This window comes from Primulina tabacum, chromosome 5, assembly GCF_025594145.1.
Source record: "Primulina tabacum isolate GXHZ01 chromosome 5, ASM2559414v2, whole genome shotgun sequence".
Classification (NCBI taxonomy): Eukaryota; Viridiplantae; Streptophyta; class Magnoliopsida; order Lamiales; family Gesneriaceae; genus Primulina; species Primulina tabacum.
This window is the reverse complement of record NC_134554.1, coordinates 35877684-35902740: the sequence shown is the minus strand read 5'-3', so window position 1 is coordinate 35902740 and position 25057 is coordinate 35877684. Positions and strand designations below refer to the sequence as shown.

General features: G+C 35.1%; 1 protein-coding gene, 1 long non-coding RNA gene and 1 pseudogene across 3 annotated transcripts; 1 reads left to right on the top strand and 2 right to left on the bottom strand.

Annotated features, from left to right (window-relative positions):
- Positions 1-9546: 9546 nt before the first annotated feature.
- Positions 9547-12511, bottom strand: LOC142547489 (putative serine/threonine-protein kinase PBL2; annotated as a pseudogene).
- Positions 12512-13412: 901 nt separating this feature from the next.
- Positions 13413-17857, top strand: LOC142544977 (uncharacterized). The gene is made up of 3 exons (XR_012820173.1): positions 13413-14339; positions 14445-14516; positions 14640-17857. It is a non-coding gene; the product is annotated as an uncharacterized LOC142544977 (long non-coding RNA).
- A 1952-nt stretch (positions 17858-19809) lies between these two features.
- On the bottom strand, positions 19810-22763 carry LOC142547488 (putative serine/threonine-protein kinase PBL3). Of its 2 annotated transcripts, none has more exons than XM_075655813.1 (6): positions 22452-22763; positions 21048-21304; positions 20832-20967; positions 20586-20722; positions 20389-20512; positions 19810-20299 (listed from the first exon to the last, which is right to left on the bottom strand). In XM_075655813.1, the coding sequence occupies exons 1-6, from the start codon at positions 22678-22680 to the stop codon at positions 19983-19985; spliced, it is 1200 nt and encodes a 399-aa protein (XP_075511928.1). In that variant the 5' UTR covers positions 22681-22763; the 3' UTR covers positions 19810-19982. The 2 variants fall into 2 exon arrangements, with proteins under 2 accessions (XP_075511928.1, XP_075511927.1); XM_075655812.1 differs by having other exon boundaries at positions 22428-22761.
- Between the last annotated feature and the right edge of the window lie 2294 nt (positions 22764-25057).

The following is a 25057-nucleotide window of genomic DNA, read 5'->3' as shown; positions in this document are numbered from 1 at the left end:
AGACATTATGATATCATTATAGCTCTCCCCCTGAAAGGAGTAAATTCGAACGTTATATCAAATGGTGAGCTCTCGACGACAGTGCGAAATACCTCTACAGAAAACCCATCAAAAGTTTTTATATTCCGTTGTTCGTCATGATGCGAGGTTATAAATCAATCAAACGGATTCGATATTGGAATCGCCACTCTAAAACTTCTCCCACTCGTTTGGATCAACTGACATTCGGTTGTAACAACAGAAATTCCGGGCCAGATAATGGTTTCAAGAGAACCTGCCTCTTAGGAGGATTTATTATTGGTTAATTGCATTCATTTCTTTAGACAGTCCAAAAGCTGATGTCCAGAAATCTACTCTTCTTTCCCCTTTTCCTAGCACATTCACCATTTCTCAAGTGTCATGCTCTAATTTTCTGTTCACCAAATGTATGCAAAGCTGAAGTTCTTGATCAGTTATAATCAGATCGAAATAATAAGCACTCTCACGTTGAGAATTTATGTGGGCTGAACAAGTTCTGCTTATTCATGGGAAACCTTGGCCAGTATAATTTTAAGCACTTGTCATCTTGTGCTCCTAGCTCGCAGATTCGGATAACAAGTCACGGTGCAATATATTTATATATATAAAATATAAGTTTAATCGCACGTTGGATGAAACAAATATGTATAATCAACTACACAAAAACTCTTGTGAGACGGTTTAATTAGTCAATTTTGTGAAACGGTCTAATTAGTCAATTTTGTGAGACGGGTCTAACTCGTTTTCACGATTAAAAATTTGTAAGCTGAGTTGACGATAAAAGATTTGTGAGAGCATTTCACAAGATACCTACTCAATCAACTAATACATGATCATTCACACCAAATGACTAAGTGATTTTATTTAGAAGAATAATGATGTTTTTGGTTCTTTTTGTTTATTTTTACGTTTATATTGCTTTACTTGTTTGATATTTTCTTGATCTATAAGTTGCAAAACACGTACGGTCTAAAGTCCAAAGTTTAGAAAATTACTTTTGGAAAGCTGATTAAGTAGCAAAATCGCTTGACTCACCACTCTTAAATTCATTAACTTTTATTTAGTTCATTAATTCAGATCATATCATTCTAATTTTAAACGGATGCCAAATTACTTTTATTTATTTTTAAAATATAACATACAAATGATTCCAAGAAAAAAAAAAGATAACATACAAAAAAATAAAATAAAAGACTGCTTATCGATATTTTTTTCAATAATATTCTTATCGGATATTTCTCCACACTTTATATTTGGGAAAACTCAATATTAATCGTGTATGTTTTTTTTTACTTGCAATTTTGATATTATATATTGTTAAATTTCAATCTTTGATATTTAGATTGTGCAAATTGGCGAGAAAATCGTTTTTCATTGATAAAAGTGGCTACAAGCCTGCAACTTATTTTAGGATTTTCAATTCAACTAACAGAGAGAAAGAAAGCAGATAGGCGAGAGGAAGGGAATAGGGTTTTCAATTTTTCTTTTCGATCGTGCGACTTATCGGTTTATCTAATCGACGAACCGACTTCAGTTTTGGGATCGTTGACACGAGATTTTCGATTTGAGGTATAAATTTTATAGTTTTGGTGATGTTTGAAATTCGTCAATCTTTTTGGAATAAATCCGATAAATTGTTAAATCATACAGAAATTGGGTTAATGAGATCCTACCCACGTGGGCATTGCCTCCATGATAGGATGAATGACCAAGATCTTGCCACACATACAATTTCAAAAAAAAAAAATGGGTCCTATATATGCATGGATAAATCTTGGACATCCATCCTATCATGAGGGCAATGCCCACATAGGTAGGATGAAATAAACCCAGAAATTGAAGATTACTGACTAATGTATGATTTTAACGAAGAAGAGATGATTATAGTGATGTTATTTTGAATTATTCCCAATTTATTATAATTAGAAAATTTTAATCGTAGGGTTGAGATTGAATAATTATTTGTCAGTTATTATTAATTCTGATAAATATATGCGGTAGAATAACCGACAAGAAACTAAGTTTTGAAGTCGAAATTGAATTATGTTATGATTTCAATTTGATATGAAATTTCAAAGTTTCAAAAGATATTTGAAACTTATATTGTTGATTTTGAATGATGTTATTGATTGAAATGAATATGTTATTGATGTAGATAGATTATTATACTGATATCTTCAAGTTACATCGACTGGAAACGAAGAATTGAGGTATGTTGCGACCGAGTAACATACGACAGGTATCTATATCGTATGATATATGTTGGATTGATTTGATTGATTGGAATGAAAATACATGTTTATGCCTTATTTGTTGAGTTTATGTGGCATACATGACATGCAAATTGATCTATGATCCTTGGATACCCTAATATGATTTGATTTGATTCTGGGGTTTGTGAACACGATACTATGTTTGGTATTACATGACCCTTAAAGCATAGTCATTTGTGGCCCCGATGATTGATTGAGAATTGGGATTTGATGATGCTTTGTCGATGTTATCATATGAGTATCCCTGATTGAGGCCGGTGTGCCATCTCGAGCATTGATTTGATAGCGATTCGATTGATTCTAATACGTGCTCAGTGGATGGGAATTTGACCTGATACCTTCACGACATACATGCATTGCATATCATATATCATTGTTAAATATCTATGGTATATATTGTGGTTGCTTCAGACTGAGCTTTGCTCACCCCAGATGGGGCTGTTGTTGTCTTTGTGTGTGGACAATGGTAGGTACTCCAAGATATTAGGAGGCCGGAGATGGTGCTTCTGGAGGGAGTCATGGTTGATTTGAGGTTTCGTGGTCTATCCCAGTATATATGTATATGTATCTATATACCGGGGCATGTCCCGAGGATATGATTGTTTGTCTGTATTTGGGTTTGATTATGTATGGGCATATTTTATGATGTGAGATGAAATACTATTTTTAGTAATCAAACAAAGATATTTTCGGCTCATTGTAAAGAAAAGTTTAAACTTCGTTTTCCGCTGTAATTAATTAAACCTAATCAAATTGCATTGTAATAACGATTAGAAGTTAAGAGCTCCACAATATATCCCAAACGAATGCTTAAAGGGAGACCCCGTTGCTTAAATATTCTTGTGTTTTAGCGGAAAAAACTTTTTTTTATTATGAATGTTTTTACATGAAATTGAATATAATAATGAAATTTTTTTTTAAAAAAAATCTCCCCCGAACTTCTAATTAACACTAGTAATTATTCTCCTTACTTTTTTTTTTTGCAAATTGTAATGTTCTTTAAATAAAAATCTACAAGGTTACGCTTGTAGTGATGAATTTCATGTCGACAAAGATGATTAAACAACAAAATTTGAAAACAAAAATGAGGTAGAGACAACACGTTTTGTAGGCTTTGAATTTTAAATTTGGTGGTTGGCTATAGAAGACGGAAGACGCGTTTTATACGAGTATTCACACGGACAAGGGGCTCTATAAATAGAGATCCTTCTTTCATTCTGAAATCATCATTTCTTCGAGTTTTCTTTCATCTTATAGCATTTGAGTGCTTATTTCTGTAATATTTGTGAGGTGTTTGTTCTCCTGTATTAAGAGAGTGTGTGTTCTCTTTAGAAACACAGTGAGTGAGTTGTACACTATAAAATATTATAGTGAAATTTTTTTCATCTTGCCCGTGCTTTTTACCCTAATAATTTTTAGGGGTCTTCCACGTAAATCTCGGTGTCCAGTTTATTCTTTATTTTCATATTTATTATCTCAAATTGCCGCACAAGGGACCAACAAGTGGTATCAGAGCTTTAGGTTTAAAATTTTTTAAAATTCTGAGTATGCTCTGTGGTTGCAGCCTAGACTGATCTTCCACATCAGAAAAGATTTTTTGAGATTTTTTTATTAAGGCGTGATTATTTTGTTCAGTCTATCAAATTGTTGTAGACATAATGGCGGGCAGGTACGAGATAGAAAAGTTTAACAGATGCAATTTTATGCTGTGAAAAATAAAGATACAAGCAGTTTTAAGAAAGGAGAATTTCTTGGCGGCTATTGGAGATAGACCGGTGGAAATTACGGATGATGGAAGATCGAATGAGATGAATGACAATGATGTTGCCAATTTACACTTTGCTATAGCAGACGAAGTACTGTCAATATCTCTGAGATAAAAACAGTCAAAGTTATCTGGGATACTCTGAAAAAGATGTACGAGGTTAAGTCACTACACAACATGATTTTCCTAAAGATAAGGCTTTATACTCTTCGGATGGCGGAATCCTCATCGATGACCGACCATATCAATACACTAAATACTCTATTTGCCCAACTCACTTCCATGGGGCATAAAATATGGGAAACTGAACGTGTGGAGCTTCTACTTCAAAGTCTACCAAATTCATATGATCAACTTATCATCAACATAACCAACAATATTCTTATGAGCTTTCTAAGATTCGACGATGTCTTAACTGCGGTTCTCGGAGAAGAAAGCGGCGCAAGAATAAGGAAGATAGGTTGGTAACATCGAAACAAACAGACTTTACCAATGATAAGAGGAAGATTTATCGACCATGACTCCAGTGGGAGCCAAAGACGGGATAGATCAAAGTCGAGAAGCAATAAGAAAAATATTTACTGCTTTAAATGTGACGGTAAATGGCACTTCAAAAAAGAGTGTACGAGTATCGACAAGAATTCTCAAGAAAATATGGCCAGTACTTCAGGCAGTGGTGACATATTATTCAGCGAAGCGCCAACAGTTGCAGAAGGCAGTTACAAATTTTGTGACACATGGATTATGGATTCAGGAGCGACGTGGCACATGATGTCTCGGAGAGAATGGTTTGACCATTATGAACCAGTCTCAGGAGGATCTGTATTCATGGAAAATGATCATGCCTTGGAAATCGTTGGGGTCGGTACTATCAAAATTAAAATTTTTGATGGCACCATTCGCACCATACAGAAGGTACGACATGTGAAAGGACTGACGAAGAATCTTTTGTCTTTGGGGCAATTGGATGATATCGGATGCAAAACACGGATCGAGAACGGGATCATGAAAATTGTGAAGGGTGCACTTGTGTTTATGAAAGCGGAAAAAGTTGTTGCAAATCTGTATGTATTTTTGGGAGAAACACACAAAGAGGCAGATTTAGTTGTTGCATCAATTAGTTCAGGAGAAGAATTAACAGTGTTATGACATAGAAATCTCGGGCATATATCAGAACGGGGGTTGAAAATTCTCTCATAACGGAAGCTGCTGCCGGGACTTACAAAATGTCACTACCCTTTTGTGAGCACTGTGTTACCAGTAAACAACACATATTAAAGTTTGGCACTTCTACTGCCAGAAGCAAAAACATATTAGAGCTGATTCATTCGAATGTTTGGCAAGCACCGGTTGTATCCCTAGGAGGAGCGAGATACTTTGTCTCGTTTATTGATGATTTATCTAGGAGATGTTGGATGTACCAAATCAAGAAAAAATATGATGTTTTCCAGATCTTCAAAGATTTCAAAGTGCGGGTCGAACTTGATTCAGAAAATAAAATCAAGTGTTTGAGGACTGACAATGGAGGAGAATATATCAGTGACAAATTTGATGCATATTGTCAACATGAGGGCATCAAAAGACAGTTTACGACGACTTACACACTTCAACAGAATGGAGTGGCGGAGCGAATGAAAATAACCTTGTTAGACAGAACAAGAGCTATGTTGAGGACTGCAGGTCTAGAAAAGTCATTTTGGACAGAAACAATCAAAACCGCTTGTTATATTATCAATCGTTCTCCTTCAGTGGAGATTGATCTGAAGACTCCGATGGAGATGTGGACTGGGGAGCCGAAAGATTATTCTCATTTGCATACATTTAGAAGTCCAGTGTACGTTCTGTACAATGAGCAAGAAAGATCGAAGTTGAATTCGAAATCCAGAAAATGTATCTTCTTGGGTTATGCTGATGGAGTAAAGGAGTTTCGCTTGTGGGATCCTACTGTTCACAAGCTTGTCATCAGCATTGATGTTATCTTCGAGGAAGATAAAGTAAAGGGAGACAAAGGCACATTGAATTCAGAAACTACTATATTTCAGGTGGAAAATAAGACGGACGAAGATCAAGTTTCTTGTGAAGCAGTACCAGAGCACGAAAAACAAGAACATGTTGAGTCTGAAGTTTCCAATGTGAGGCAGTCAACTCGAGACAGAAGACCACCAGATTGGCTTTCAGATTATGTCACTGAAAGCAATATTGCATATTGTCTATTATCAGAGGATGGTGAGCCATCGAGTTTTCATGAGGCTACTCAAAGCTCGGATGTATCCTTGTGGATGATAGCAATGCAAGAAGAGTTGGAGGCATTAGACAGTAATAAAATTTGGAATCTTGTTACACTACCACAAGGGAGGAAAGCCATCGGTACAGATGGGTCTATAAGATCAAGCGTGATGACAATAACAAAGTGGAGTGGTATCGTGCTAGGTTGGTGGTAAAAGGGTATGCTCAGAAAGAAGACATCAACATTTATGAGATATTTTCTCATGTGGTTCGACCTACAACAGTCAGAGTAGTGTTGGCATTATGTGCGGTGTTTGACCTACATCTAGAACAGCTAAATGTAAAAACAACATTTCTTCATGGAAATCTTGAAGAAGAAATCTATATGCTCCAGCCAGAAGGTTTTGCGGAAAAAGACAAAGAGAACTTGGTTTGCAGGTTGAACAAATCTATGTACGTTCTCAAACAGGCGCCGAGGTGTTGGTACAAGAGATTTGATTCCTATATCATGAGCTTTGGATACAACAGACTAAGTGCAGACCTCTGTACATATTTCAAGAGGTCCTGTGATGATTATATCATTTTTTTGTTATATGTGGACGACATGTTGGTAGCAGGTCCCCAACAAAGATCATGTCCAAGGATTGAAGGCACAGTTGGCTAGAGAATTTGATATGAAGGACTTGGTACCAGGCAAACAAGGTTCTAGGGATGCAAGTTCATCGAGACAGAAGTAACAGAAAGATTTGGTTTTCCCAGAAAAATTATTTGAAGAAAGTCTTACAACGCTTCAACCTGTAAGATAACAAGCCAATCTCGACCCCTCTTCCTGTTAACTTCAAGTTATCCTCCAAGATGTGTCCTAGCAATGAAATAGAGAGGATGAAGATGTCTCGAGTACCATATGCATCGGCAGTGAGAAGTTTGATGTTCGCCATGATCTGTACAAGATCGGACATTGCTCAAGCAGTGGGAGCAGTTAGTCGGTATATGGCGAATCCTGGACGAGAGCATTGGAGCACTGTTAAAAGGATCCTTATATACATTAAGGGTACCTCGAATGCTACATTATGTTATGGAGGATCAGATTTTACACTCAGGGGCTATGTCGTTACAAATTATGCAAGTGATCCTGATAAGAGGAAATCTACTACTAGTTATGTGTTTACACTTGCAGGAGGAGCAATAAGCTAAGTTTCAAAACTGCAGACAGTTGTGGCGTTATCTACAACAGATGCAGAATACATGGCAGTTACTCAAGCTTGCAAGGAGGCAATATGGATTAAAATGTTATTGGAGGAGATCAGACACAAACAAAAAAATGTTCCCTTGTTTTGTGATAGTCAGAGTGCCTTGCACATCGCAAGGAATCCAACATTTCATTCCAGGACTAAACACATTGGAGTCCAATTTCACTTTGTGCGAGAAGTAGTAGAGGAAGGAAGCGTGGATATGCAGAAGATCCATACAAAAGATAACTTAGATGATTTTCTGACCAAGCAAGTGAGTGGTATAGATCTTCAAGTGGCCTAGCGGAAACGTAAGCAGCAGGGAATGACAAGATTGAAAAGATGTGTAGAGATTTGTTTGATTTTCAATCAAATTTCCAAGCGGGAGAAATGTCGGCAAAGATGATTGGTCAACAAATTTGAAAACAAAAATGAGGTAGGGACAACACGTTTTGTAGGCTTTGAATTTTAAACGTGGTGGTTGGTTATAGAAGACGGAAGACGCGTATAATACTTGTGAGTTTTCACACGGACAAGGGGCTCTATAAATAGAGGTCCCAATTTCATTCTGAAATCATCCCTTCTTCGAGTTTTCTCTTTTCTTATAGCATTTGAATGTTTATTTCTATAATATTTGTGAGGTGTTTGTTCTCCTATATTAAGAGAGTGTGTGTTCTCTTTGGAAACACAGTTAGTGAGTTGTACACCATAAAATATTATAGTGGAATTCTTTTCTATCTTGTCCCTGGTTTTTATTTACCCTAATAATTTTTAGCGGTCTTCCACGTAAATCTCGGTGTCCCGTTTATTCTTTATTTTCATATTTATTATCTCAAATTACCGCACTGTGGAACCAACAATTCAAATATATTTTGGTTGTTTAGAGAAGTAAGACCATAAACTTCAAATCCACATTTTGCATGTTTATATGTTATTTCATGTTAATAAGGGTGAATTTCAAGTTCACTAAATAATTATATCATTTGAAATCGATCATACTTTATATTATTAATTTGTAAATAAGAAATGTTTGAATTTAAGATTTAATCTGTTATTTCATTGTAAAAAATAAAATTAATAATAAGTGATATTCATTTTTTTTACCTTAATTAAGATTGACGATATTTTAATCAGTTTTTTTCATGTGAAATTTAAAGTAACATTCATGGTACTTTTGTGTAACTTTTATTTATTAATTGTGATGTTTTGATCAATTTATCAAAAATTGAGATATTGATTGTAGGCCAATTTGATAGACGTGTAAAATTTGATATTTAATAAAAATAATTGGTAGTTTTATTTGTCGTACTCTTGAGGATTTCAATTTTATGTTCCAGCATGTTTGTAAGAATTTTTTTTTAATATGTTAATTATTAGTTTATTCCGATTTTATTATGTATTCAATTAAATTTTTGTTTAATGTATGAATAAATAAAGAGTAGGTCTCTTGTGAGACGGTCTCACGAATCTTTATCTGTGAGACGGGTAAACTCTATCGATATTCACAATAAAAAGTAATACTCTTAGCATAAAAAATAATATTTTTTCATGGATGATCCAAATAAGAGATCTGTCTCACAAAATACGACCCGTAAGACGGTCTTATATAAGTTTTTGTCATAAATAAAATAAGCGAACAATATTTCTTCCTCACTTCTGCTAAGTTTTGTTATTATATATTTCATTTCTTGGACTTCTACAAATCACTACGAGTACAAGAAAAATAGTGCATGGTAGTTCTTTTATCGTTGAAGTTTTGTCCAACAACTAAATTTCAAAAGATAAAAGAATATGGTGATATTCTTTATGTTGATTAATTATTTTGAAAAAAAAAAATTCGACCCCCAAAAATAAGATGTCTACCTTTGTTTTTAGGTGTCACATCAGTACTAACGATGACAAATAATTGCCAAAAATTGAAAAATATACGACTACCAGTGAAATAGAACAACATAAAAAGCCAAAATTTCAAACAAACAAACATATATGACCAAAACTACATCATTCTTCTTTAGATTTTTAGCATTCCAAAGGATATATTGTATATGTTTAACCTACTAGAGCACTTTATTTATAAGGACAATGTTGCCTTACTATTTTTAGAATTAATTTGATGAAGGAAATATGTTTAGAGAGGAGAGACTACCCCATATGTTTAGTTCTCTCAAGGCTCATAATCAATCAGTGAAACCGTAGCTTATCCACAATTTTAGAACTCAACATCCATATTTGATCTGGTATCGTTTTCGAAACAAGCACGAAAAATAAATTTGCAGAATATATCTTGAACAACATTTTCATGCACCGGGGACGGGAATAGAAGATGGCTATATCCTAGTACTCAAGTATGGTTTAACATACATGATTCTCTGGTATAATCACCCGTCGTTTTTCTGAGCTTGAAGTTTTTGCAGTGAAACTAAAACAAAATCCATTCGAGGTCTGTGTTTTGGGTCTGAATTTAGACATTGAAAAGCAAGTCTCATAACAGCAAGTGCTGCATTTCGAGGGTATTGGCCATTCAATTTGGTGTCCACGATCTGTGACAGCTTTTTGTTACCATTCATGAGCAGTTTCGACATCTGTATATCAACATTTGCACGCCCAGATAGTATTTGTAGCAAAACGACCCCGAAGGCGAATACGTCACATTTGGCAGTTAAGTGACCTAGACAAGTTCATAAGCAAGGTGTTTCTTAGTAGGATGATGTTCAAGGTAACACTGGCTCGTGGAACAACTTAACAAACCTGTAGCAACATACTCAGGTGCAACAAAGCCACATGTACCCATAACTCGAGTTGATACATGAGATGCATCTCCCGTAGGACCATCCTTGGCTAAACCGAAGCCAGACAATTTAGCATTGAAGTCCTGAAAACCAGAAATAAATACTTGCAACAAGCTGACAATTTACTACTTAGAAACAATTTTTTATTACCGCATCCAGCAGAATGTTGTCAGCGTGAAAATCTCAATGTATGACTGGAATTTCCCTGTCATGCAAGAAAGATAGGCCTCTAGCAGCACCTATAGCCACTTTGATTCTTGTATCCCAAGAAAGTGCTTGGTGCCCTCCTGTGAAAACAATCCATGAGTAGCAGCTCAAAAGACGAAGAAATATCAAACCATGGAATATAGACTTGTTTAAGCTTCAAACACGAAAGTTACTTGTGAGTAAGTGATTTCTCAAGCTTCCTTTACGCAAGAGCTCATAAACCAAAACGAATTTGTCTCCTTCCGAGCAATATCCGATAAGTTTAACCACATTTGGATGATTGAGTTGGCATAGGTACTTAAGTTCCGTCTGCAAGACTTTGATGGTTGGTAGAACACAACATTCTATGTAAATATTACCAAAGTACTCGGGAATAACTTTAGAAAGAAAAACCTACCGACCCCGTCTCAGGGCCTAGAAATGATACATAATTAACTGGTTTCCATTTCTTGACAGCCACAGCGATTCGAGATCGTGAGAGTGCCCTCATAAATCCATTTGCAGCAGTTAGAGTGTCCTCACGAATCCACCCTTTATAAACAATACCAAATGCACCTTCCCCTAAATGCAAGTCCCATCGAAAGTTTCCTGTGGCTCTTTTTATTTCTTTAAAAGCCATAGACCTTGCACTGCGGTTAGATGGATTGGTCATGCTCGAAGGAGCTGCATAACCGATGGTTACTTTCAAAAGCACAAGATGATCGTGAAGTTCATGTTCAAAAAGAGTAGCACACAAGAACTACACTGGACTTGTGACCTATGCAAGATAGTTTAGGAATTAATTGACCAAACCAAATGGTGAGAAAAGTAAAAAAAAACCAAAAACATTAGATCATATGACAGTTGGATATGCTGAAAACCGGAAGGAACGCAAAACATGTGGTATCAGATTTTTACAAGGTTTTTACACGTGACCTGACTCCTATTTAAATGATTTATATACAAGAGAATTACAATATCAGTCTCATGAGTTGATATGTTTGTTTAGTTTTCATCCAGTAATTTAGAATTTTTTTTTGTTTAGATCCTTTTTTCACCCGAATACTACACGGATATTTAACATTGAGGCTCTCCAATGTAGCTCGTATAACAAAAGTTTAGATTTATTTAAATGTGTGTAATATATATATATATATATTACACACATTTAAATAAATCTAAACAAAATAAAGGAGAAAATAAAGCAAAACTACACCCAATATTCCAAAATATGAAGAAAAGACTTCTTGTTGCTCTTTATTTTTGCTTAAATATAATCTAATGTATATATATAGTCTATAGACTTGTCACATGAGTTATATTAGAGAACATCTGTTCAAATAAGCCATATTTGGTGGATTTAATAACTTCGCCGAAGAAACAATCAGCTAGTTTAAAACACTAAGTTGACAAATATTTTGACAGGAAACTCTTGCACATTAATATAAATTATGTCATTAAAACATTGATTTTACAATTGCTAATCTTTAAATCAAAACCACACAGAAACATAGAACTCTTCCAATATGGTTTCTTGTGGTTAATTACCACTTAATAAACACCCCAAATTTAACCCATGACTTGATACAAAGTGTTGTAATTTCAAGATTAAAATGGGCTGAAAATGGAATTGAGAAGAGATAGTTTTCAGGGAGAAGTTTGATATTTCCATAATAAAAAATCTACTAGTTCCTACCCCCACTGTTTACATCAATAAGAAACCCAGATGCCTCCAGATCATAATTTCAAAAAAAAAAAAATAACAATAATAATACCGGAAATATCTTGGAAGGATGAATCAAAACTGAAATCAGATGAAACGCTGCAGGAGCTGAAGCTGGAGCAGAGTGCAATTTGTCTAAGCTCCCCCCTTTTGAAAGTGGCTCCAACCAGCCTCTCCCAGTTGTCATACACCGCCGACATGATTTCTGCTTCGAAATCACTCTGTATGAGTAATCAAAGAAAACGAACAATTACTGAGAATGTGGGGATGGAAGAGATTCAAAAGCACCGGCGCTTTGTGTGCTCTCCAGTGTTTGTTTTTATTTTTTATTTTTTAATATAGAAAATAAAAAAAAAACTGTCTTGGACGTTTTAAAAAAAATTTGTTTCTTTCATTTAAAACTTATACTGATATTTTAATTTTAAATAAATTGCATCATTAAAACAAGATGAAATAATTTTAAGTAATAAAAAATTAAAAAATAATTATTTAATTTAAATAATCATTTAAATAAATAAAATTGAAAATTTATTTATTTAATTTAAATAAAAGTAAAGATGAATGAGTGGACAATGAGACCCATAAATAATGATTGTTAACATTAAAATGAATATGTTAATATAATATGTAGATAACATGTGGACCAACACTTTTAGAGGAAGCGGTGGTGGTGAGTGTTATAATACCCACCAACGTAGATGCTATTATATAATAATTAATTTAGTCAACAAATAATAAAATATTAAAAATAAATGAAAGGAGTCATCGACGAAATATATATATATATATATATATATATATAGTTTTGATATGTTGTCAATCAATCACGTTCATCTATATGAAAGTCAAGCACTTCGTCTAATTCTATAGGGAGAATTAATCAGCACACTAGAATCCAATGGTTCATGAAAAGACGAGGATGAACCGCAAAGTTTTCTTGCTTACGTAATAAATCATGCAGTCTCACCGGCTAAACTTGTATACAATTCACTCGCTTTTTCATTTCCTGCAAATTAACATCATACTCGAACATCAATCTCACCGGTGTTATTGGGACGTATGAACATATAGAAATTAAAAAAACGATCTTATTATCTAAATCAAATAAATATTTTATTTTTAAATCTCATGGAATAATACACTTTCTAAATAGTTGTATATGGTGGAATAAATTACGAAATTAATTTAGAGAATGATTCGATCATCCATTTCAAGAATTAGTATTTTTTTTTTTGAACACCAAAATAATATTAATAATAATGATTAATATTTTGCGTGACTTTTCTTCAAAATAAAAAAAAATAATTTTCCGACAAGAAGAAGTGCTGCTTTTTTTTTTTTGGGATCAAATGGAAGGGTCTACCCCGAACACAAACTCATCATAGTCTATGAAAACTGGGACTGTTCTCGGCCAAGAGAGGCTCCCACGAGTCGTCTGCGGTGGGAATTTCAAGTCTCGATCATGTTGTAACGAGAACGATGTAAGATGATCGGCAACTTTATTCATTTCCCTATAGATATAATGTGATATCTCACCTCCCATTGCTTTGCACTCCTCCAACACGTTTAGCACAGACACGAGGCATATCTTCCTTGTAACCATGCCACAACTAATTCGGAGTCAACCTACAATACAAAGCCAACGATATCCTCCATCCCATGCCAGCTGCAACCTTGAACACTGCCCAAATCTTAGCAGCCAATGTTTAGTGTGAAGCCGACCAACCAGTGCTCGTATTAATTTCAAATAACTCCTCCCCCGGCTTTGTTAGTATTGCCTTTATAACACCTATCGGTATTCAACTTCTGTGAGAGCTCAATACACAAATTTGAGCCCAGCTCATGTAAATAAAACCCAACCCATTTGATTAAAAAATAAAAGAATGTATCAGTAGTAGCTGAGCGCTTAATCCAAAGAAAGAAAAGTTTCTCCTACCCCTCAACCAGTCGCCCCTACCTCTTGTTTCTGCAGCAGCCGCGTAGCGCTGCCAGTAGTCGGAGAAGTAGAGCAGCAGCCCGGCAATCTTCTTCCTCCAGTCTTAGAGTCTTTCGTACAATGAATCGGAAAATTTCGAGCTCGACAGGCCCTGTTTCCAGCACTTGTTCGCGCAAGCTTTGATCCGGTTTTAGGTCAGATTTTGGCTTCGATTCTTAGTCGTTCTTGGTGGATTAGTAAATATAAGTGAAGCCTTAAGTTTTCCCCTGTTGTCTACCTTGTTTTCTTACCGTGAACAGTATTTCCGGTGACTTTTCCGATGAGCCACCTCCGTGAGACCATCATTGTGCGTTTAAGCATTGATTCTGGAGGTATTAAGCTTGAAATTCCATAATTTAAATCGGTTTATAGGCTGCCGAGAATTCAAATTTTATAATTGGTTTTAGTCGTTAGAAATGCATTATATTGAGGTATATAACAAATTTATATTGTAGGTTATATCATTGGACGATTTTAAGATTTGGGGTCATCAGAAAGTCCTTAAGAATTATTGTGGTATTGTAAGTTTTAGTTGAGGTACGCTCAAACCTATATTATTATGACGTCTATATCGGCGTGTAAGGATATCTAGTGGATGTTGTTTGCTATTATGTGTAACGTACCGTATTTTGAACAACTTTAAAATTTACGGAAAATAAAAATTTTCTTAAATACAAAATCAATCTTCAAATTGCGATAACACTAAACCGTTCATCCAAAATATTTGCAACAAAATATCGCAAATAAAAGTTTGCTAAAAATACTTGTCTAAACATCGTAAACAAAAACGTGAAATCAGAGTATCTGAACATGAATAAGATTCTTAAAAACATGGACGGTCCTCGGGTTTAGCCTCCTGCGCAGACCGAGCCAGCTCATTGGTTCCCACCCCTCGTCTCCTCATAATCGTCCTCACCTGCATCGATCACGTCCACTGAGTCTAAAGACTCAACATGTATAAACTGGAGATAAAAAATAGTACATAATAAAACCACATGCATCTTTAAAGTAGAACGTACATACTTGAAACTTGAACGTGATAACATAAAATAGACGTGACATCCTCATAAAACTTTTCATGAACATACTTGCATCATACATACTTGAACATGCATAACTTCATCATTTTGCGTAGAGATATGTTTCAAAGCAAGAGACCCGTACATAAATGCGCCTGATCATACTAAACCACAGTACTGGGCTGACAGAGAAAATCCACTGCCACATACATGAGATCCCCGATCATGCTTTACCGGGTGGATTGATCCCTGGTCATGTTTTACCGCTTTTCAATCCTGATCTAAACCCGGTCATGCTTTACTGGGGTGGAGTGGTCCTCGGCCACGTTCACCGACTTCCAAACCCGTTCATAGTTGAGGAGATCCCCGAACACGTTCTCTGGCTTCCAAACACGTTCATAATTGGTCACAAGACATTTAGCATACCTCAAAAACTTAAAATATTTTCTTTTGCATGTTGAACATACTTACTTGATGTTGAGGGATTCGTTGGATCTCGCTTGGGGCCACTGCTACATGTACTAACATGAGTTCAAACACTTATATTTCATAACTTAGACGTATTAGTCATGCTCACACCCAAAATGACAAATTTCCTTATGACGTTCTAAATCTCTCGGGACTTGACCTCTTTTAATTATTGTACTAAATCATGACATTAAACCCCAAAACAATTCCTAAAAAATATAATTTTTTTTTGGAGGACACAAACCCCGTGTAAGGGTCCGGGTCCGTGTAGGAGCTGAAATTCACATTTCAAAAGAAACAAGTGCACGGACCCCGTGTCAGGGTCCGGCTCCGGGTCCGTGCACCTACTGGAATTGTAAACCAACGGAGTTCACTACACTTGCGGCTTAATCCTCGTAACTCAATCATACGGACCATGAACCAACACCTCGAGACCCATCCTAGGACGCTATGACAATGATTCAAACTCTCATGACGCCTCAAAACAACGATGCAACCATACAACGCAACTCAAAATCTGAACACGACATTTCGACATCAAAATGTTTCCTACGACTTCTAATGCAACCAAGTGCCTATCGACAAGAAAAGAAACACCAAAATTCATCCAAATATCATACTCACAATACTTAAACGCAGCAGCGATCACCCATCGATCCCCAACGAAGTCTGCAACAATAAAACTTCAAGAACATGTCAAGAATGCCTTTTCAGAAAATTGCAATTTGAGCAGTCCCACGAAAAAGATCATAACTCAGTCATTTCTTATCCAAAAATTTTGAATTTACTGTCAAATCGAAGATATCAAAAATTTCTACGTTTTTTATGTTGAAAGTTTTTCCAGAAAATCGACCGAATAGTCGCAGTATTTAAAATGACAGCAAATTTCGAGTTTTTAGATCCAAAAATCATTTCAAAAGCGATCCAAACCAATTTTGCTCAAACTTTGCACAACATACATGAATATTTTACACATAATAAACATGAGAACATATAATATAACAAGATCATGCATTAACAAAAGATTATACATGTCTTTTGATATTTAAAATTACCGAATCGACGATACTGAAGCAGAAAGGATGCGAGGGTTGATCCGGAACGATTTGTGGCTCGATTAACTTGAAAAAATGCACGATGAATTGCTGGAAAATTTCAGAAGAAGGGGCGGCTGCTAGAGAAGAACAAAGAACCCTAGCTATCTTCTTTTAAGAGAATAAAATGAAATGGGAATGAAATGAATTGTGTGTGTGCAAAAAAATCCAATTGTGTGTGTGTAGGCGTGAATGTGTGTGTGTTAGTGGCTTAGTGGGGAGGGAAATAAAGGATTAATTAGAGTAATAAAATACTAATAATCACTTAATATACCAACAAAAATACTAATTCCCCACAAAATACTAGCATAACTAAATTTAAAATAAAACACACAAGTGTTCAACTTTAAAAGTTTTAAAATCCTACAATCACTAGATAAATAAATTAGGCTTTAAAATGCTAAAAACTAAATAAATCATTTAAAATGCCCAATTCTTAACTTAAAATAAAATATCACATTTTAAAATCGCCAAAATCGTCGCCGATCTCTTTTTCTCGATCCTGTATCGAATAATCGTCTGAAACATAAAACTCAAGGGAACACTTTAACGTGCATCACAAAGACGTGAATAATTTTTAAAAAATGCAATTTAATAAATCATGCATCTATAAAATCATTTTAAGCTTAATTAAATAATTTAACAATTAACTAAATGCATGTGTTTTACGTGTACTGATTTTGGGCTCTACATTATGTGCCTTGAATGTTTTATCTGATGCATTCATGCATTAATTATTTTGGCATAGCATATTGAGCCTTGACTATTTTGACGACGATTTATGTTGATTTTTTGAGAGATATTGAGTCATCATAGGGACGAGTGAGATAAGATTAGCCACATTCCCAGATGACAGCTAGGGACGACCGACTTAGCTAATCGCATTCCCGATGCTACGTGCATGGACGAGCGGCGATTTGATGCTGCATTCCTGGCACGGGTGGCCACTGTTACTGTTATTGATGTTATTTGTTTGGACTCGGTTTGAGATCCATTATTCTATTGTTATCATTCATGCATCGCGTAACATTGCATTTTACTTGATATTATTACATGTCATTTATTCACGTCATAATTTTACTGGTTTGTCGTACTTGGTTCGACCCCTATTTTCTTTTTATGTTATCTATATATATTATACTATTTTGATACTTTTGCCAGAAAGATGTCCTGTATAGCTGTATTTTGAAGTTTTTATGTTGTTTTTAATTTGTTTATGATATGTTGTGTTTAATCTTAACCAGTGCAGCTGTAAGATATTGATTTATTTGATTGTGAATTTGATGTTATTTTCGAAAGTATATTGTTGATGTTAAGTTTTTGAAATTTTTGAGATTTCATATTTACAGAGAGGTCATACTAAAATTTTTGCAGATCCAAATGAACATTTTAAACTCGTTTTTGCTGTTTACACTAATTAATCCTCGTTGTTTGGCAATTAAATACTAATCAAAAGCACGGCCCTCACAGCTTCACCCACCTTTCCTCAGGCTTTTACCACCCAAATTACACGAGTCTCATAAACTCCTCACCTTTCCTCCATGAATCTTCACAGCTAGAGCTTTAGCTATTGTTTGTGCTTGTGACTTGATCCAGCGCAGCTTGTGATCTGCTCCTTTGCTTGTACCCGAGAAATTAGCTTCATTTTCCACCTCCAAAGCCACCACACAGTAATAGCAAACATAGCATTCCACTCACTAGTAAAATCACATTTGACATCCTCTGATAGATTAAAATGGAACTAGTAAGCAAAACTCATTCCATTTTGGAGTTGAAGAGTGTCGGTTGGCAATAGACCTCGCCAGACTTGCTTTGCTGCTTCACATCCCCTGAAGATAAGATTCACGTCCTCTAACTTTCCCACGCAACAAAAGCAATCTCCATTAGTCGAGAAGCCCCTGCGAACTCACTCTTGATTACATAATATCTTGACATGTTTCACAAACCATAGGAAAGCTCTTATTCGGTTCGGAACTTTGAGTTGCCAAATCCTCTTTCTGTCGCCATCCACCCCACTATTTTTTTATTGCCATGTTATACGCTGATGGAATTGAGCAGTTTCCCATTTTATCAACTCCCCAAAAAAGTCATAAGAGTAGGTCACATCTTCTCGCAAAATCACCTCTGCATGGCTATCTTGAATTTGTGATGGGAGAAGACCAGACAGTTTGTTCTAATCCCAACCTTCTCCAGTCCTCCAGTATTCCGATATTGTATGGTGCATCTCTGTCAAACTAATACCCTTGAGCAGGTATTCACATAACGATTCATTCCCAACCCAGAGGTCCATCCAGAAGGCAGTGTCTTGCCCATTGACAACTAATTTTCTGGAACCCTTCTTCAAGAGAGGCGCAGGCCATCTTCTGCGTTAGACTTAATGACATTGTTCCAGTTTACCAAGCTGACTTTTCGTTCGTCGCTCTTTCCGCCCCATAATAAGTTACGAATGATTTGCTCAATCTTCTGACAAAACTCTATAGGAAGGAGAGTGGTTTGCGTGGCATAAACTGGCATTGAACTCAGAACAAATGTGCCAGTACTTGTCTTCCTGCAAAGGACAAATACTTTGTTTTACATCCCTCTAATCTGGACTCAATCCTTTCCAAAATAGGAGTGTGTAGTTCTCGAGTTACCCGACCATGAATAGAGGGCAATCCTAAATACCTCCCTAAATAATTGATTAATGGTATACCTGACAACTCTAATAATTTGTTGGACAATGTATTATCGACATTGGGTAACATATACAACTGAGACTTTTGAAAATTGACCCTCTGCCCAGAAAATTGACACACTGACATAATAAGATAAGACAATCCAACATACCTTGCAACTATTGTTCAGAAGCTTCTGCAAAAAAAACCATATCATCCGCGAAAAGGAGATGTGATATTTACGGACCCTGCTTTGACAGTCTTACTCCTTTCCAAGCACCATCAGCACCTGCCTTACAAATTAGATGGCTCAACCATTCAATACATCACACAAAAAGATAGGGGGAGATAGAGTCCCCTTGCTTGACACCTCTCTCAGATTTAAAGTAATTTAATTGTTTCTAACAAAAAAAAAGGGTATAATATTAATATTATTTTGGTCTAAATTTATCGTACCAATAAAGAGTTGTGGTTTAATATACAGTATATAGATATGACAAACAGAAGATACCAAAGATTTTGTACAATTGGGACAGGTAGAAACACAATTGCTGTATATTTAATCATCGATTTTTCGGATTCGAGAGTTGTTGTAGCACAACCAAAACCTCGGCCATCCGAGGTCTTAGCTCTGGATTTGAATTTAGACAACGTAAACCAAGGGTTACAGCAGTCTGTGCTTCATTTTGTGTGCATTTTCCCTTCAGTTTGGTGTCCATGATACCCAACAACTTTGTCTTGTCATTCATGTATATCTTCACCCAGTCCACAGGGCCATCCTCTTCAATGGCTGTAATTAGATCAATAACACGGCGCCCAGATAGTATTTCTACCAAAACAACCCCGAAGGCGAACACATCACATTTTGTCGTTAAGTGACCTGTACATATTCACGCATAAGTGAAATTTTTAGTCCGGTGAAAATACCCATAATTCTGCACTTATGACACATTGAACGGCATGACAAACCTGTCATCACATATTCAGGCGCAAGAATGTCAGATGTACCTAAAACTCGAGTAAAGTCACGAGACACATCGCTGACGGGACCATCCTTGGCTAAACCAAAGCCACACAATTTAGCATTAAATTCCTACATCCAAGAAACAAATACTTAAAACACTTTTCCGCGATAAAATAGAGCAACAAAAGTTTTTGAAGCATACCCTATCCAAAAGAATGTGATCAACATGAAAATCTCCATGTATTACAGGAATGTCCCTGTCATGCAGAAAAGAGAGGCCTGTAGCAGCACCTGTAGCCACTCTGATTCTTGTATCCCAAGAAAGTGCCTGACGCCTTCCTATGAAACATGATGTCGTAAAAAATAATACTCAAAAGACATAGAATGATCACAAAACACAAATCTAGTTCAGACACTTCTACTTTAATGACTTGAAGCATAAAATTACTTCTGAATAGATGATTGTTCAAGCTTCCTTTCGGCATGTACTCATACACGAAAACCATGTTGTCTCTTTCCGAGCAATATCCGACGAGTTTAACTATGTTAGGATGATCAAGTTGACATAGATACCTATATTCAGCCTGCAAAACTTGATAGTCCTCAACAAACCCCATGTTTACCAATCTTTAAGGAGATAACATTTGTCGAAAGAAAATCCTACCAAACACGCGACAAGGTCCAGTTTAGTCTGTGATTTCCACTTCTTGATAGCAACAGCCATTCCAGATAGTGAGAGTGACCTCATGAATCCATTTGCAGCAGTAAAAGTGTTCTCATGAATCCATCCTCTATAAATGATACTGAATGCTCCTTCCCCTAAACACAAATCACGTCGAAAGTTCCCTGTTGCCTTTTTTAGTTCTTCAAATTCTATGAGCCGTACGTCCAAGCAAAACGAATTACTCGGGGTCGAAAGAGCTGCATAATATGCATGTGCCGATTCATGTTTATTATATGTGGAGGTCATAATTTGTATTATGAATATGTTTAAGGAATACCAGGCTTAGATTATAATTTATGCAACTGAAGAGCTACCATTTATCAGGAATACGCATGCCTACAAGCAAAAATACAAATACAACCTAATTCCTTCTACACAATCCTACCCAAAAAATTTAATGAAGCCAACGAGTTCGAGGGTCTCATTGGAAAACTAGAGGCAAGTTAAGTAAATGTACAAATTAGAAGAGCATACCAAGCTTCAGTTACACCTTTAATTTGTGATCCTGTGCAAGAAACCTAAGGATGATTAATAAAAAAACAAAGGACAGTGTCAAGCACCATTCTATATCCAAAATGTTTTGATTTATTAATAGTAGTGTAGTGATCATATTACTCATTTCTAACAAAAAAATTCCCAACCTTAAACAAATAGGCAGTAATCCAATAAAGGAAAATATTTGTTCATTTCTCATGAACTAGTGAAAGAAAAACAAGCGACACGTTCTTAGCATATTTTCCTTATCAAATGACATACTTATTCGTTATAAAATAAAATTAACTCAGAATAATTTTAGTTTACATTATCAGTTGATTCTTAATTACATTATACCATGATAAAATAGAGTGATGCTACATGTACATACATATTTGTACAACGCACAAAATCCAATGTAAAAATTCAATTTGTCAAAATCTCGCAATATATTAAATACAAAATCTCGCAATATAACGGTAAAATCTTGCGATATAATGGTTGTAAATATCGCTGTAACGATATATTGGTTGTACCTTTAGCATTATTCGATAAAATATACATAAAGCAACATGGAGTGGCGGAAGCAATACACCACTAAAGCACTAATTCTTGATATAGATAGAGAGACAGAATAATATCTTCAGGGTAATTATCGGTCATAATCTAGCAAAATAACCCGCAAATACTCGATCACCACTGTCTCAAAAAGCCCAAATCCTTAAATTAAAAAACGCATTGAATCAAACAAAGATGTGTTCCGAAGATGCCAATGGTTACTTCCCACTTCAAACCCAATCTCGGAACCAAGAAAATCTTCGAATAATGTCACAAGAGAAGACATACCAGAAGCATCATGAAGGGCGGAACCAAAATTGAGTTCAGTTGAAACACAGGAGCTGCTGAAGCTGGGGCACAGCGCCACTTGCCTAAGCTCCTCTCTCTTTAAAGTGGCCTTAACCAGCCTCTCCCAGTTATCATACACCCTTGACATTGATCTGTCTCCCTCCGAATCACTGCACTGACTAGTTAAAGAAAGCGAACGATGACTGAATAAGAAGGGAAAACGTTTATTTTTCGAGTGAACTACTAGTTTCATGAATATGTCAAAGATCGTGTGAATGGGAAAGTGGGATGGTGGAGAAAATTGACACTTGTTTTGTTTTTTCTATTCTGCTAATCTTATATTTAGATTTGAAAGCAGAAAGTTTGAAAAAGAAAAGAACGTATTGTAGTAAAAGAAACACCCACTCATAATATTTTAGATTTGAAAGCAGAAAGTTAGAAAAAGAAAAGAACGCATTGTAGTAAAAGAAACACCCACCCATTATATTATATATATATATATATAATAAAAGATACATTCTTTTTTATCATTATCGATGAATTAAAGTGAAGTGAAAGGAATTTTTTCACAAAAAACTTAATTTGTAGATTTTTTCACAAAAAATTTAATTTGTAGAAGATTAAAATACCAAAATTTTTTGTTTTATTTTCTTGTAAATAAAGTGAAAATATTTTTTCCATAAAAAACTTAATTTGTATAAGGATATGATGTTAAATATCTTTTATTTTACGTTAATTAAGATTAATTATTGTAGAACGAAAAATTAAACTAATGAAGTCAAATAATTAAACTAATTTTCTTTTTGTTTTACCAAGGTTGGTGTCATTAAGAAGGTTCAACATTTAATTACATTTACAAAATAATACAAGAATTATCAGATATAAATATAGACAATCCTAACAAATATTTCGTGGATATTTATTCTATCAATATTTCTTTATAAAAAAGAAAGTCAACTATTATTTTTCAAAACCTTGGTTTATTATTAAAATTTAACTATATAATCATGAATATATTGAGTTAATATATTAAACATTCATGATATTATAACAGCATGACACCGAAATATTTTGTACTTGAACCATGAAAGACAATGGATTCCAAAGTTTAAATAAATATGCCAAATTCAATTTGTTATCTTACATGATATATGTTTTGATCATAAAAAATAATATTCTTTTGAAGACGCAATATCATCTCATGTGAATAATGATAAACTTCAACGTAAAATAAGTAAACAAATAATCAAATGATTTTTCATCAATTATCATAATATCATCGAACTAAAATTTATTGAATCATAAAACTTCAAATTCAGCTCCTAAATTCAGCTAATAAATTGAACAAAAACAATTAAAATTGTATTTATCTTTAGACATTGTATGCATAAGTTAAACCCTTTATGTTCTAGCGTAATAATAAAATATTCATTTTATCGAATCATACCCAAGTACAACATAAATATACAAAAGAAATAGAGTAATCTATTAAAGAATGATAAAAAAAATTGACATGACATAACAAAATGTAAACTAAAGCAAAGATTTTGTTGAAGAAAATATTATTCCCAAGAATTTTGGCGTATGACAAAAACAAGACAACACTGCGGTTCATATATGTGACATATATCAGTTCAACCGTCCAGCTCAAATAATGATGTATCTTTCTAACCGGCCAAAGCTAAAAGGAGTCTCAACCACTTAACAGAACCGAATCACTTAAAGGACAATTTATTACTCAAAGACATTCTCTGACCGGTTTAATATATTCGAAGTATTACTCCATTTTAAGTCAACGTATATACATCTGCTCAAAGATTGATCCGCATTTATGATCTTTTCCCAAAGAAGAGAGACCAAGTATAGACTGCATGTTCTGATGCTAAATACAGTTACTATAAAAGGAACTCCTCAGGAAAAGCACTTCAGAACGGTGTTGAGCAAAAGAAAGATTAAATGCGTTCATTAAAGAACATTTACTGCTCATAAAGACGACAACGACTCATCTGTTCAGAGATTCAGGTTAACGTTGCTATGTCCTTCCCGACCGTTAAGAAAATCATATATATTAACGGAAGAGTGTGCCAAGCAGTTGCAGTTCTTTTCAGCTCACAATTGAATCATAACAGCTTGCTTGCATACTTGAAAAGATCTCCGAGCGCTCCTAAAAGTTTACATACTTCTTCGCTCAAATCAGCACGCTTTCAATAGAAAATCATTTGATCATTTTAGGATCATTTTCGTGCTACTCACATCAAACCGTTTATTCTCATCAGTAACATGTTGGTTATTAGATCAAGTCTTGTTATCTGGTGATCTGAGTGTTCTTAATATCCAGAAATGTAAAGTGATCACTACGAGTTCCAATACAGGCAGTGTGATAAGTCCTGATTGGAGTGGGCTGTTGCAAATACGTTGTAAAGCCAAAGTTTTTTAGTGGAATCCTTCCTGGAAAAGGAAGAAGGGGTGACGTAGGAGTATTCAATCTCCGAACATCCATAAAAATCTTGTGTTATTTACTTATCGCAAGATCTTTCATTTTTAACCGCAATTTGTTAAGTCTGCTAAAAGTGTTTGAACCGTCATTGGAAATTGTGAACCGTTTTCCGCACACATCAGTGGTTCAACTT